The sequence below is a fragment of the Pteropus vampyrus genome, unplaced genomic scaffold (assembly GCF_000151845.1).
Source record: "Pteropus vampyrus isolate Shadow unplaced genomic scaffold, Pvam_2.0 Scaffold240, whole genome shotgun sequence".
Taxonomy (NCBI): domain Eukaryota; kingdom Metazoa; phylum Chordata; class Mammalia; order Chiroptera; family Pteropodidae; genus Pteropus; species Pteropus vampyrus.
The window spans coordinates 2,259,113-2,275,151 of record NW_011889021.1 but is presented as its reverse complement, the minus strand read 5'-3'; the positions used below and the strand labels follow the sequence as shown (position 1 = coordinate 2,275,151).

Genomic DNA, 16,039 nt, shown 5'->3' with positions numbered 1-16,039 from the left:
TAGCTCCTAAAAAAGACACCTTCAGAAACCGGGTGGCCTTAAGACAGGATCTACCTAGCTCAACAAGGGAGGCTCAACACGTCCTCAATACCCTGACGTCAACGCCCAGGGAAAGGACTCCAGGCTCAGTATCCCGCCTGGCTAGTGCTCGCTCAGAGACGCTCCCAGAGCCAAGGGCCGCATCCGTCTCTCCAGAGTCTACTCAGAGGAGGACAATGACAGACGTAACTGACGCCGAGGAACTCGAGAGTCCTACATTCAGCCAGCCAATAGCCCTGGTACTGGGGCGGGATCTCGGAGTATCGGGCCAATGGGGGTGCGGCAGGGCTGGGGGGCGAGCCCGGTCTCAGGCCGGCGGAGGTTTGCAGCCCCCGCCCCGAGCCATGTGGGAGCCTCCCCGAGCTGAGGCGTGCGCGGCGGCGTTGGGCGGCGCGGTCTTCCTGCTGCTTCTCGCGCTGGGGTTCCGCCAGCTGCTGAAGCAGAGGAGGCCAGCGGGCTTCCCCCCGGGGCCGTCGGGGCTGCCATTTATAGGCAACATCTACTCGCTGGCCACCTCGGCCGAGCTCCCCCACGTCTACATGAGAAAGCAGAGCCAGGTGTACGGCGAGGTACAGCCCGACGGGCCGCAGGCAGGGAGGGCCCGAGACTTCCTCCCGGGTGGGCTGACTGCAGCTCCTGGCCGGGAGCTGTCGGGACCCCTCTCCATGTACCAAGGGATTGGAAGGTAACCGACTTCCTAGGTCGGGAGAACTCCTTGATGCTGCGCTCCAGCTAGGGGAGCCTCGCCCACTTGGGATCCCCACCGGCCGACGCACCGCGGGACCCGGGAGGAGTCTCCCGCCCCGAGCGCGCCGCTGTCGTGCGCCCGCGCCTGCGCAGTGGGGCCCGGGGTCGAGCCAGTCGCGACGTCGGGCCTGCACGCGCTGCTCTCGGGGGAACGAGCCCGGGCCTAGCTTCCAGCCCGCGGCTTCCCGCGAGACGCGGGCGTCCGAATTCTGGGATCGAGTTAATAGGTAATAGGAGGTTCTTAGATGTTTGTATTTGAGGACAGCCGGTTCAGGTGTTTGCTGTGAGGATTAGAAAAAGCCCGTGAAGAGCTTGGCCGAGAGGTGAGCTCTGGTAAATAATTGTGAAAGAGCAAATGAATTCATGACAAAAAATCAGTACGGAGTCCTATATCGTATAATGAGCGATGTCGGCCTGACAGGCCCGGAGTACCCTCACAGCAGCCCCTGAGGTTGTGCCTGCTGTGGACCAGCCTCCCAATATGGACTCGTTTAACCTCACAGCCTCCCAGGTGGGTAGGTCCTCTGGTTCTCTCATTTTACAGAAGAGAATACCGCACCCAGAAATGCCCAGTGACTTGCAGACAGCCAGCCACACCGTTGCTAACTAGCAGGGGAAAAGGCCAGAACTCAAGCTTGTGTTTGGAAGAATGTCTTTACCTCAGAAGGAGGCAGAAGTTTCCAGAGCACTGGCACTGACCTGAGTTGTTTCGAGTCCATTCATTTATGTGCAACAACAAACCAGACTCTTGCCATGAAGAGGTGTAGAAGGCAGACACAGCCCAATTTCAGCGAGTTACAGTCTAGTGAGAGGGAGAAAATTATCAACCACATACTGTGGTGAGTGTTTTGAAGGAAAAGTGCAGCAGAACTTTGGCAATTGTATTTCAGCGTGAGGCTTAAATCCTTATTTGAAACAGTTTTTACAAGAATAATTCTAGATTCTTCAGCTCTCTAGTGATTTACATTTTAAAGGGAAATTGGACTTAGGTAAAGCAAACATGTATAATTCTTATGTTTTCTTTTCCACCTTTCAGTTCTCCAGGACTTGTGTGTATTCTCATGATTTCCATTCTAGTGGGTTGGTTCAAAGCGTCATAACAGTCTAGAGAAATCGTAAGATATGAAAGCATGAGACTAGAGGTTGAGTCCTCTTTCATCAGATAAAACTTGACCTTTATTTCTCTGAATCTTTTTTTCTCATATGTGTAATAAGAATGATAATAACTGAAAACAGTTAAGTATTAAGATGTTCTTGGTTATTAATTACAGAACAGTATATTAGGCCTACAAATCAAGTTAAACCAATTTTGTAAAATGATGTCTCGCAGAGTAGGAAATTGTATTTCATATGTACATATGAAAGGAATACTGTATTCACAATAAACATTCTCTTCTGGAATGGGGTAATCTAAGTCTCCAATCATAATAGATTACAAATTAAATTATAAATGTGCTGGAAAACTCATTTTGGGAGAGGTAGATTGGTTCAATGGATTTAAGAATTGGCATCAGTTTTACTGCTGGTAGAACTATTTGAGGGAAACCATGGTTTTTTACAAAGAGGCTCTTTACTAGTGGTAAACTTGAACTGTATTATCAGGTACAAGAAGGATAGAGGAGAAAGAGAAAGCAAAAATGAAAAGGATGTATGTAAGAGTGGACACTGCCTGACTCTGCCTTAGATTTAAGTTGAAAACCACCTAACGGATTAACTCTTTAAACTACAGCAGCATCTGTTCTTTGTCTTAGTTGTGAAACACCCCTAAAGTCTCCCATTGTCTTAGAGGCATTTCCCAATTCTGATAAAGTCTCAGAGTTAGTATAAGTTGTTAATATACTATAGAATATAATATACTATACCTTTTTTGGAAGTGGGAGGACACCAGACTATTATTATCTCCTATACTTCTGGAAGGTTGTGGAAAGTTGTTTATAGGGCTTATTTTTAAACAGAATCTTATTTTTCCACTACCTTATAATTTGGAGATACATGGTCACAGAAAAAAACCCGGACTTGAAAATTGCTTATGAGAAATGACAATCACTTCAGGTGACACCTGCTTTTATGAAGTCTGTGAATTCAATTCTCTTTCATAATTCTTAAAAAGAAGACAACCAGTCCTCAGGTCTTACACATTCATTTTAAAGGCAATCTTAAATAGAAATCTACCACATCAAGAATTACCATTACCTTGGAGATTCAGTCTGAATTTATAAACTTCTAGTGACTTTAATCTCAGTCCAAATTTCAAAAAGCATTCTCTAGTTAGTAATGCTAGTACAAGTGGTTTTTACAGATTATTTTCAGGTAATGCATGTAAGGACAATAAAATAATTACTTTCAGGCAAATGTAATTGACAACTTATTTTATAAGGTAAGCATGTATTGAGACTTTTATGCAAGGCACGGAACAAGAGTCTATTGAGGGGTCTAAGATAAAAGATAAAGATAATTGATTCTAAGGAGTTTATAATTTAGCAGACAAGAATATGGATATTTCTGGTTAAAGGTAATAGATGCTAGTTTCAAGTAACAGTTTCCCCAGTTTTATACTCAAATAGAGGAACATCTCAAATTTTTGAGTAAAGGTGGACTGTATAACAACTTTCTCAAGCTATGGCTCCTCTTTGGTTTTTGTAATCCCTAGTGTTCCCAGCCTGACAGCTTAACCCAGAAACATGACTCCCCTGTTTGTTCTTCCTTCATATTAACACAACTTTCAATCTCAGGATCTTTTGCCATCCTTGAGAAAGCATCAGGCTGTTTTTTTCCTGCATCAGAACCACTGCATATTCACTAATGCTATTCTTGTATTATCTCTGCCATGATATTTTGATTTATAATAAGAAAAATATATATTTGCTCTTTATCCTGGCATATTGCTCTTTATTCTGGCACACTGCTCCTAAAATTTTTGGAATTTCCTAAGAGTTAAGAGTGATCAAGGCATCTTTTGTTATTCATAACAAGCCCCTTTCAACCACGCTTGAGTTTTAATGAGATAATTTTCGGAAATCCCCAAAGAATGGGAGCTTGTTTCCAGAAGAACCAACAAGATTAGAGGGTTGAAACTTTTAATTCTAACCACCACCACCACCACACTCACTCACCTCTGGGGTGGAGAGAGGGGCTGGAAGCATTGTCAGTCACCTATGGCTAATGATTTAATTGATCATGCCTAGGTAATAAAGCCTCCATAAAAATCCCTGAATAATAGGGTTCGGAGAGCTTCCATGTTGGTGAACAAGGAGGTAAGTAGAGGGTAGCATGCTTGGACAGAGCATAGAAGCTTCACACCTCTCTTCCTTGCTCTGTGCATTTCTTCCATGTGGCGTTCCTAAGTTATATCCTTTTATAATACACCAGTAATCTAATAAGTAAAATATTTTCCTGAGTTCTGTGAGCCACTCTAGAAAATTAATCAAACCCAAGGAGGAGATTGTAGGGACCTTTTACAGCCTGTTGGGGAGAACAGGTAACAACCTGGACTTGTGATTGGCATCTGAAAGTGGGAAAGAACTCTTATGGCACTGAGCCCTTAACCTGTGGAATCTAATACTATCTCCAGGTAGATAGTGTCAAAATTGAGTTAAAATGTAGGATACTCAGCTAATATCCCAGAATTGCTTGATGTGTGGAAAACCCACACATCTGGTGTCAGAAGTATAGTAGAAAGTATTGAGAGAGTAGATGTGACACACAGGAAGAGTAGGTTTTCCTTTATGTCTGCTAAAATTACGCTTCTAATAAAAGACTCTCTTTTAAGACTATTTCATTACTGCTTTGGAAGCTGAAAGAGTCCCACCGTTGCTCAGCTGAACTTTTACACTGCCACTTTTAACTATTACTGCTTGTGGCAGCAGTCCATGCTCCTTCATTAAGGTTCTGAATGTATCTACTGCTGAGTTGACACAGCCCATCCTTGTGCCAAAGACTCCATTGCTCAGCTAGCTAATTCTGTTACTAGTTGGAGATCTTCATCACTATTGCTGCTGTAACTACTTCTGCTGAACTTCTTTTCTCCCAAGCCTCCTGTTTGTTTCCTAAGTGGTGTGAACCATGGCTAAACCATGCTCTATCTGTTTGCACAGAGATGAAGCTTGGCTGAGTATTTTTGCTCTAAAAAGCTTTCAGCCAACCGCATGAGAGGATGGGAAAAACAATCTTTACATCCCGCTATAGCACTGTTCCCTCTCTGGACTAGGTCCTTAAGGGCCCACCTATAACAGACTATAAGAGATGAGACATTGTAACCTGAGGTGAAGCACATGAGAAGCTTCTAGCAAGGCATAGCATGGATATTCTGTCTTGCTTTCCCCTTAGTTGAGCATCCACCTGTACCTATGTTGTAAATGCTGTTAAAATGAGACAGCAGGCCCCAAATGGAGTCACTTGTGCTAAACCCCATGTCAGCAAACCAAGCCTTAATACCTAACCTAATGCAGTTTCAACCTCCCCCGGACTGTAACCTTTGACCATTCAAGCTGAAATTACCTGGTCAGCACTACTTAGGTAATCTGCCCGTTAGACCCCTTTGTTCCACTTAGGAGAGTGACCTTGCCTGAAATAATGCAATTTTTTGCTAGTAATTTAATTTTCTTTCTCTCTTTCTGCCTTTAAAAGCCTTTTCTATAGCTCTTTGAAGCTCCTTTCTACTTCTTGATGGGATGCTCCCCTATTCATTCAATAAAGCCAATTAGATCTTCAAATTTACTTAGTTGAATTTTTGTTATTTAACAATGACTTTCTTCCAAGATCATATTCTCTAAGGGTCCTCTATGTTATTCAGGAATTCAGGGACCCAAATACAAGTGAACCTAGTTATAATATGTTTATACTTCAAAATTGTCTGTCATGCATTTGACAAACTCCTTCCTAACCTAAGTCTGGAGTAATAAATGACATGCATATGATGCTGCTTTCCCATTCATTGTGGAAATAAAAAATTCCTAGATATCATTGAATGTTCTGAGTTGGAAAGAATCTTAAAAGGGCATCTAAATCAAGTACTATATTTTCTATGGCAACCCTGATGCCCCCAAAAGTTAAAGGTTCTACACAGGGTCCTATATCTGTTTAATGGCAAAGGTAAACTAGAATCTAGGCCTTCAAAATCTGGTACTTTTTTCGTTTTACCATCTATGAGATTACATCTTTAGGCACTGAATGCATAATGAAATCATAGTGTTTGGTATGCCTTGTAGAGAAAAGTCAGTCTAAACATTGTCAGTTGAGTAATAAGTGCCTGTATTTTCAGGGAACTAACATACTAAGAGAGCTGGGCTTAGTACGTGTGGATTTCCATGGTTATATCCATTTAAATGTTGTTTTTCTTTTCTTATCAAAGATCTTCAGTTTAGATCTTGGAGGTATATCAACTGTGGTTCTGAATGGCTATGATGTAGTAAAGGAATGCCTTGTTCATCAAAGTGAAATTTTTGCAGACAGACCATGCCTTCCTTTATTCATGAAGATGACAAAAATGGGAGGTATGTTTTATTTTCACCTATTTGGTGCTTTACTATTTTAAATCACACTTCTTATTTTTATTTCTTCTCTGACCCAGTCATTCTTTAATAGCATGCTGTTTAATTCTATGTATCTGTAGTTTTCCTGCTTTCTTTTTACAGTTGATCTCCAGTTTCAAAGCATTATGATCAGAGAATATAGTCGGTATGATTTCAACCCTCTTATATTTGTTGAGGCTATCTCTGTGTCCCAGTATGTGGTCAGTCCTTGAGAACGTTCCATGTGCACTAGAGAAAAATGTATAAGTAACTGTTTTGGGATGAAAGGCTCTGTAAATGTCAATTATGTCCAGTTGGTCTAATGTGTCATTAAAGGATGTTATTTCCTTATTGATTTTCTATTTGGATGATTTGTCCATATCCGACAGTGGGGTTGACAGTGTTTTGGTCTGTTTCTGCCTTCAGTTCTGTTAGTAATTGCTTTATATATTTCGGGGCTCCCCGATTGGGATCATAGATATTAATTAGTGTTATGTCTTCTTGGTGCATGATTCCCTTTATCATTATGAAGTATCCCCTCAGTATCTTTCTTTACCTTTTTTATTCTATTTCGTCCTGTATTAGTACCACTACTCCCACTTTTCTCTGAATGTCATTTGCTTGAAATATCATTTTCCACCCTTTCTCTTTGAGTCTGTATTTGTCTTTGGAGCTGAGCTGTGTCTCCTAGAGGCAGCACATGGTTGGCTTTTGTTTTTTTTGATCCAGTCTGCAACTCTGTGCCTTTTTAGTGGTGAGTTCAGCCCATTTACATTTAGGGTGATTATTGAAATATAAGGTTTTCCTATTTTTTGCTTTCTTGTAGCTCAGTGTTTCCATTGCTTTCTTATCTTTGTATTTGTTTCTTTTTCTTTTTCTTTTTCTTTTTTTTTTTTTTGATTCGGTTTTGTTGATTTTCCCTCTGGTCTTTCTTGTTTTATATTATGTACTTATATTCTGAATCTTTGGTGTGTGGTTACCATTACAAATATGTATATAATAGTCCATTTTCTTCTGTGTGCGCCTTATCTCTATTCCCCTTTGCAAATCTGGATCTTTGAATCCTCCCCTTTTCTGTTATTGGTGTCTCAGTTTGTCCCTATGTATACTGAACATCCATTACTATCTTGCAATAGCAACTCTCTTCTTATTGTTTAAGCTTATAAAGCCTTGTTCTCAATACAAGTTGCATTCCTCTGCTTCTTTCTACCTGCTAGTCAGTCACCTTACTCATAGTTAAGTATTTTTTTGTCATTTTATTTTAGGTAAGCTAACCCCTTTCAGTATTTCCTATAATGCAGGCCTCGTAGTGAAGAATTCCCTCAATTTTTATATGTCTGGAAAGATCTTTATTTCTCCTTCATATCTAAAGGAGAGCTTTGCTGAATACATTATTCTCAGCAGGTAGTTCCTTTCATTTACTAGTTTGAATATTTGATTCCATTCCTTTCTTGCTTGGGCTGAGAAGTCCAACGATAATCTAATGGATTTTCCCTTATAGGTTACCATCTTCTTTTCCCTGGCTGCCCTGAGAATTCTTTGTCATTAATTTTTGATAATTTTAATATGTGTCTTGGGGAAGGCCTTTTTGGATTGTATTGAGTATTCTGTTAACTTCTTGAATTCCAATCTACATTCATCATTAGATTTGGGAAATTCTCATTAACTATTTGTGTGAAAAATTGTTTTCTAATCCCTGCTCCTTTTCCTCCCCTTAGAGAATACCCATTATTCTTACGTTTCCATTCCTGATGATGTCAGCTAGTTCTTGTATTTCTTTTTCATTCTTTGGTCTCTCTCTCTTCCTTTTGATTTATTTCTAGATTTCTTCAATATCACTGATCCTTTCCTCCATTTGGTGGACTCTATTTCCCAAGCTTACTATTTCATTCTTCATCTCTTTTAGTGTGTTCTTCATCTCCAGAAGTTCTTTTTGGTCCTTTTTTTAGAGTTTCAATCTCTTTGCTAAAAATCTTGTTCTGCTGATCTAGTTTTTTTTTCAATTCCTGTGGTCTTATTCACAGATCACTTGCTCAGATGTTCTTGTGAGCAGGTTGGGTGTTATTTGTTGAGTTTTAGATGTTCAGCTTATTGTTATTTCAAGAGGACAGATCTGAGGACATCTCTCATTCTGCCATGCTTCTGATATCACTCCACATTTCTTATTTTATGTATATTCAGCACATAGAGTTTGGATTCTATTGTACTGATTAACAGGAAAGTATTAATTAATTAATTAATTTAGGCTAGAGACCTAGTATTTGAAAACCTCTTAGTCTGCAGTACACTCATATTTTAGACCATTACATACTAATTCTACGGTTTTAATCTAGTTCTGATAAATGTAAATTATGTTTTAAAAAATTAGTGCAGGTTTTGTGAAACAAGTTAGTAATACAAACGTGTATGCACACTTTAATCAAAAGCACCTTTTGAGGCAAGTCTTGACTACTTGGTGACATTTTTACTATCATTTTGCTTATAAGATTATAGAACCTAAAGCAGCCATTCGTAACTACTAATCATATGATATGTAAATGAATAATTGTGGTATTTATGTAAAGGACTAGGATTCTCTATGGTTTAGTGTTAATCATTGTTGGATGATTCCATATTCAACAAGGGAGAAATGCTGAAAGTTAACAGAATTGTTAAGAAGGAAGCAGCAACAGAAAGTCAAAAATAGAGTGCTGAAGTCAGATAAAACAGTTTTGATACTTAATAGTGTAAGAGTTCTTAGAATAATGGTGTCCAGTATTATCCAATTTAATGAGAGCTTCACACTTAATTTCAAAGAAAAATTTAACAATATCTTGCTTGTATAGATTAAAAAGACATTGAATGAAAAGAAAAAAATAAAAATTAACCATATGTTACATCACAAAACAGATAAGCTAATGCAAAGAGAACACCAGTTTTTAAGGCCAAATTTCAAGTATAATGATACTTGAAAGCAATAATATAAATAAAAAGTAAATCTCCAGCAACTGAAGTAATCTTTTAAATAATAATTATGCAAAAAAAAGAAATTATACCACAATTATAATAGAAGATCTTTAAAGAAATTGTGAAAATGAAAAATGATGTGATCAGAGTAATATTTGGGGTACATTATATATATTTTTCAAAGCTAAAATTTATAGTTTAGACTTATTATAAAGATAAAATAAGCATTCAACCTAAGGTTTTCAAAAAACAGTAAGAGAAGAATAGGTAGACAACTATATGTGTTATTTTAAGATACATATGCGTCGAACTTGGAACTCAGAAATCAGAGCCACCATTATCCCAGTGTTTAGGAAAAATTGCCCGTGCTTACAGCTTGGCCGATGTAGGGTTATAACAAAGCTCCTTTGTACTTTCTTTTACAGGTATCCCATATTCTTACATTTCGCTAGGGCTTGCTCTCATCTCAGTGCCTCTGCATAAGCTGTTCCCTCTGCCAACAGTGATTTTTCCTCAGATTATCTGCTTGAATTACTCTCTCATCTTCCATATCTTTACTTATGTCCCCTTCTCAGTGAGGCTTTCCTTGACCATCCTGTATTTCCTTCTTTGCTATATAATTTGTTTGTTTGCCTCTCCTTACTAGTATGTAAGGTCAATGAGAGTAGGGCTCTTTTGCCTCTTTCATTCACTGATCTATCTTTGACAGCTTATAACACTGCCTGGAACATAGTAGAGGTTCCATATATACATGTTGAATGAGTATTTGTTGAATAAATAGTCATCTGGGATTATGGAAAAGAGAATGAAATATGGGAATATAAGAGTAGCATAGCACTGAAGACCCGCTTATGTATGGTTAACTTTATCATAAGCTCCAAATTAAAAAATCGTTGCACAAAAGTTGTTGGAATATAGATTATATAGGTACCTCCAGTAGACAAGAGAACGTATTTTTCATCAGAGGTGCACCTATGTACCTAGTATGAATGAAATTTCTAATAGAATACATACTACATAAATACATGTGCTGAGGATGATTTTTTCTTGGTAGTTAATTTAAAAGGAAAATATTCCATAATAGCAACAACAGGACAGCAGAGTATACTGTGGAGACTACAAAATTTTAATGCAAGCAATATCAGCACTGGAAGCTTAAGTTTCATATTTGCTCTCTGTCTTTAGTTCAGGCTGCTAAAACAAAAATACCATAGACCAAGTGACTTAAACAGCAGACAGCTATTCTTACAGAGCTGGAGGCTGGGAAATCCAAAATCAAGGTGCCAGTAGATCCAGTGTATGGAAAGAGCCTGCTTCATGACTTGTAGACAACTGCCTTCTTTCTGTACCCTCATATAGCTGTGAGCAATGACCTCTTCTCATTCTTACTAGGTCCCTTCTTACTAGGGCACCTATCCCATTCATGAGAGCCCCACCCTCATGACCTAATTACCTCACAAAAGCTTTATTTCCTAATATCATTCATTACATTGGGGGTCAGGCTTCAACATATGAAATTTGTTGTGACACAGACATTCGATGCATAGTACTTTCCTTTGGGCTTGAGTATTTTCACTACATTGACACCTCATTCAGGCCACCCTTGATCCTAGCAGAGTTAACTTGTTAGGTAACATATGCCTTTAACAGGAATAAATTTGTATTCTAAAATCTAGTATCTTAAAACAGAAAATTTCGAATCCTAGAAGTATGACTTTCAGGTGTTTGTTTAGTCCAAAATGTAATTTTGTCTGTAGACATGCAGTAATTTGTCTTTTGTAAATTAAACTTATAGTAAATTTTGGATAATGAAGTCACTTGGGCCTACTTCACCTAGGATGAATTACACAAGGCTGTCCAGTTTTATTGTGGTGGGAGAATTATAGGTCTTTTCTGCCTGTCTTAGATGAAAAGTAGACCAGTTTTACATGTTTATAATATTCTATGGCTAATGAGTAGCAGAGAACAGGACTTATCCACTGGGTCTAGTTTTAGTTTTAAGGAAAATTTGGAGAATGGCTAACCATCTCTTTTCTCCATAGCTTTTTCAGTTGTTAGATACAAAGATGTAGGAATGATAAAAAGTTTTAATATCTTTTTCAGGCTTACTCAATTCCAGATATGGCCGAGGATGGGTTGATCACAGAAGATTAGCTGTAAACAGCTTTCGCTGTTTTGGATATGGCCAAAAGTCTTTTGAATCTAAAATCTTAGAAGAAATCAATTTTTTCATCGATGCTGTTGAAACATACAAAGGTAGACCTTTTGACTTTAAACAATTAATAACAAATGCTGTTTCAAACATAACCAATCTGATCATTTTTGGAGAACGATTCACTTATGAAGACACTGATTTTCAGCACATGATTGAGTTATTTAGTGAAAATGTAGAACTTGCTGCCAGTGCTTCAGTCTTCCTGTATAATGCCTTTCCATGGATTGGCATGTTACCTTTTGGAAAACATCAGCAGCTGTTTAGAAATGCTGCTGTGGTCTATGATTTTCTCTCCAGGCTTATTGAAAAAGTTTCCGCCAACAGAAAGCCTCAGTTACCTCAGCATTTTGTTGATGCTTATTTAGATGAGATGGATCAAGGTAAAAATGACCCATCATCTACTTTCTCCAAAGAAAACCTAATTTTCTCTGTGGGTGAACTCATCATTGCTGGGACTGAAACTACAACCAATGTGCTGCGATGGGCAATTCTTTTCATGGCCCTTTATCCTAACATTCAAGGTGAGGATTCTCTTGACCTGAAGGTCTGTCCTTACATTTAGGGTTCACACATGTTTTAGAGTCTTTGGCCATGTATAGAGCATTTTATTTAGGAACTTCTGCTGTGCTACCCAAGAGAAAAATATTTAAGTTATAAATATATTTCAAATATGTTCTCTGAATTCATGTAAAAACCTCAGAGATAGGTCTTATTATGCCTATTTTATAAATGTGGGAAAAGGCTAAGTGGCTAACTTGCCGAAGCTCAGCCACTGGAGGTGGCAGAGCCGGGACCTGAACCCTGGTTGTTTTAATTCAAGTTTTATGCTTTACTATTTTTCTTGCTGAGAGTGAGATGTTATTCGAATTCTAAGTTTGTTTGATTTTCATTACTTTTAATGTGTTTTTCACCACAGTTACTCAGCATTGGCTACTGATAGTACAAGATATATGGTATATATTTAAATATAACTCCCATATAATGAAAAATCTGAATCTGGGTGTACCCATACCCTATCGACTTGTTATTATAGGTTATCCTTTGTTTTATTTCAAAGGGAAATTATTTTAGATATACTTTTTCATTGCTTAATAACTTGAACACTTTCTCTCTGACAGGACAAGTTCAGAAAGAGATTGATTTAATTATGGGACCCAATAGGAAGCCTTCTTGGGATGACAAATGCAGAATGCCTTATACTGAGGCAGTTTTGCATGAAGTTTTAAGATTCTGTAATATAGTTCCATTAGGAATTTTCCATGCAACCTCTGAAGATGCAGTTGTACATGGTTATTCCATTCCTAAAGGTACAACAGTAATTACAAATCTTTATTCTGTACACTTTGATGAAAAGTACTGGGGAGACCCAGAAATATTCTATCCTGAGCGATTTCTGGACAGCAATGGACATTTTTCCAAGAAAGAAGCTTTGGTTCCATTTTCTCTAGGTAAGAGAACTTTCACGGGAGCATAACTTTGGACAAAATATAATGACGATTCATCAGTATAACATATAAATCCGAAGCATTCTGTTGCAGAATTAAATATTCCAACTCTGAAAACAGCATTAATTTCTACATGAGACAATAGTTTAATTAGGGATCATTAACCTGTTTCTACTCAAAATAAACAAACCTTAATTTAGCAACTTAGAGAAAACTGTTGAGAAGCTCTGGCTGCTTCTGAAACTTTTATAAGTATGGATTTGGGGTTTGTAATCAAAGGTCATAGAGCTAGAAGGTCCGTAACACATAGCTTGAGAAACTGAGACCCAGGAAGGGGAATGACATCATAATTTGAAGTGAAACTGAAATCCAGCTCCCTTGTCTCCCAGTTTGTTATGCCTCATCTCTAAAAATATTGCTTTTACTATGAAAAATTACACGGATTACAAGGCCCATGGAAGGTGGACTAGAAACTTCATTTCATCGGGGAGGAGTACACGTTAAGTCATTTGAAATGAAATCACCTTCTCTTGACTCTATAGAATAAAATGTCACACTTCAAATTAGATCTTTCATGGCATATCTTAGGCTCTGTTGCGATGTGCAGGGGAAGTGGGGGATGGACTAATAAGTTTACAGAAGTCCATGATTTGACAAAAGAAGGTATAGAAATGGGTTCTGGGAGATGAAAAGCCAATTTCTATGGATTTTAAGAAAATTCTTTAATGAGGATAACCTCTTCTAATTTTCTTTAAAATCCAGATTTCTCGGATGGCACCCCATGTTAGACATAAATTTTGGTAAATATTATGGATTTTTAAAAATTATTATGTCTTTGTTTAGGAAAAAGACATTGTCTTGGAGAACAGCTGGCTCGGATGGAAATGTTCCTGTTTTTTACAGCGTTGCTTCAGCAGTTTCACTTTCACTTCCCAAATGAACTGGTTCCAAATCTGAAGCCCAGGTTAGGCATGACATTGCAACCCCAGCCCTACCTCATCTGTGTGGAAAGACGCTGAAAGTGCACAGACATACACTGTTTCTAAAATTCACATAAAGAGGTAAATGAATAGCATCAGAATGAATAGCAATGTGGGACGTTTAGCTGCATCAGGTATTGAAATACTCTTACCTTAAAGCTTGAATAATTAAAATAGTGTAATAATGGCATAAATAGATAGAAAAGTAGAAAAGAAAGTCGAATAAAAAAAATATATAGAAGAATATCAAGTCAGTCCAGCAAAGATAAATATTATTTGCATGGGGACTACTCTGTAGTCATTTGGAAAACAGTTACAATTTTGAATCCATTCCTCATAGCATATGCCTTAATATACTACAGGTGGCACAAAAGTTTCTATAATACAAAGTCATAAAAGTGCTAGAAAACATGGGTGAATTCCTCTTGAATTTTGGAATGAGGAAGCCTTTCTAATTAACTACAACTCAAAATCCAGAAGCCATAAAATAAAATTGATACATTTTTGGAGGCTGGCTCCACATTCCGTACAATGGTTTTTCCTTGTTTTGTTTAACATGATTTATCCTGGAGATCTCTCCATATCACTACATAGAAAACTTCCTCATTCTTTACATAGCTGTATAATATTCTATTACAGCATATACAGTGGAAACATAAAACACAAAAAACACCAACATAAATCTTCTGCAAGGCAGAAAACACCATGGTGGAAACTAGCCGGGAAGAAATATGCAAATCTTATCACAAACAAAGGGCTAATCTCCTTAATGTTATAAGAATATAGAAGAAAAGTGTAACGATGCATTAGAAAACATTAGTCAATGAACATGGACAGTTCACATACACATATACCACATTGTAAACATCTAAAAAGATCATTAAATGTGTTTCATAATAAAAGAAATGCAAATGTAAACTTTAGTGAGATAATATCGCATCTACCATATTAGCAAAAATTCTAGAATTTGACAACAATACACATTATTGGCAAGGTTGTCCTGAAACATGCGCTTTTATACATGGATGAGGAAAATGCAAAGTCATACACTTCCTATGGAAGGGAATTTGGCAATATCTATGAAAAAAATCAGTGTATTCACATTTTGGATGAACAATTCCAATTCTTAGGAATATCTCCTGCAGATACACTTGAACATGTAATGGATAGACATAAGTGCCAGATTATTCATTGATGCATTATTTATAATAGCAATGCAAGACAAAAATAAGCCACTTTAACGACACACATTGATCAATAGAGGAATGGTAGAATAAACACTATAGTATATCCTGTAATAGAATATTATACACCTATATAAAGAATGAGGAAGTTTTCTATGTAGTAAGTAATATGGAGAGATCTCCAGGATAAATCACGTTAAACAAAACAAAACGGGAAAACCAACATACGGAATGTGATAGCCAGCCTCCAAAAATACCCCCGAATGATCTTTATCTGGTATATACAACCTCGTGAATCAGGGCTGGTTTGTGTGACCAATAGCATGTGATAGAAGTGGTGGTGTGTAACTTCTAAGGTTTGTCTGAAGGCATTACACCTTCTCACCTTGGTCCCCTTGAGTGCTTACTCTGAGGGAAGCCAGTCACCATGCATGATGACACTCAAGCAGTCCTGTGGAGAGGCCCATATGGAGAGGAACTGAGGCCTTTCACACACACTAACCGTATCAGCTTGCCAAACACATGAGTGAGCCACCTGGGAAGTATATTTTTCTCAGACCTTCAGCTGACTGCAGACCCAGCTGGCATGTGATTGTGATCTCATAAAGGTCCTGAGCCAGAACTGCTCAGCCAAGCCATTTCTAAATTCTTGACTCACAAAAACCAAAATAGATAGTTACTACCAGCATATTTTGGGGGGATTTCTTATAGAGCATTAGATAATGAGTTCAAAGAACAAGGTATAAAATACGTTCTCTTTTTGTATAACATGGGGAATGAGAATGTATGTATAAATACATATTACGCACTCGTATTTAAATAAAAAGCACTAACTAATTTAATATGCAACTAATGAAAATGGTGATTTCTAAGAGACTGAGAGGAAAGGGTAGATGAGGATGGGGTGGAAGAGACATTTTAGTGTGTTTATCTTTCATTAAAATTTTGATCATATGTTAGTAATTGTATTCAC

General features: G+C 37.9%; 1 protein-coding gene across 1 annotated transcript; it reads left to right on the top strand.

Moving 5' to 3' along the window:
* The first annotated feature begins 348 nt into the window (after nucleotides 1-348).
* Nucleotides 349-15,988, top strand: LOC105301484 (vitamin D 25-hydroxylase). Its single transcript, XM_011374177.2, has 5 exons — nucleotides 349-608; nucleotides 6,137-6,278; nucleotides 11,346-11,978; nucleotides 12,576-12,905; nucleotides 13,746-15,988. Exons 1-5 carry the CDS (start codon nucleotides 384-386, stop codon nucleotides 13,919-13,921), a joined length of 1,506 nt encoding a protein of 501 aa, XP_011372479.1. The 5' UTR covers nucleotides 349-383; the 3' UTR covers nucleotides 13,922-15,988.
* The last annotated feature ends 51 nt before the right edge of the window (nucleotides 15,989-16,039 follow it).

Excerpts from the sequence above, each read along its gene's own strand:
- LOC105301484 (XM_011374177.2), top strand. The coding sequence starts at position 384 with ATGTGGGAGCCTCCCCGAGCTGAGGCGTGCGCGGCGGCGTTGGGCGGC. Across the intron at positions 6,279-11,345 it reads GAAGATGACAAAAATGGGAG|GCTTACTCAATTCCAGATAT; the intron begins GTATGTTTTATT and ends TATCTTTTTCAG. Across the intron at positions 12,906-13,745 it reads TTTGGTTCCATTTTCTCTAG|GAAAAAGACATTGTCTTGGA; the intron begins GTAAGAGAACTT and ends GTCTTTGTTTAG.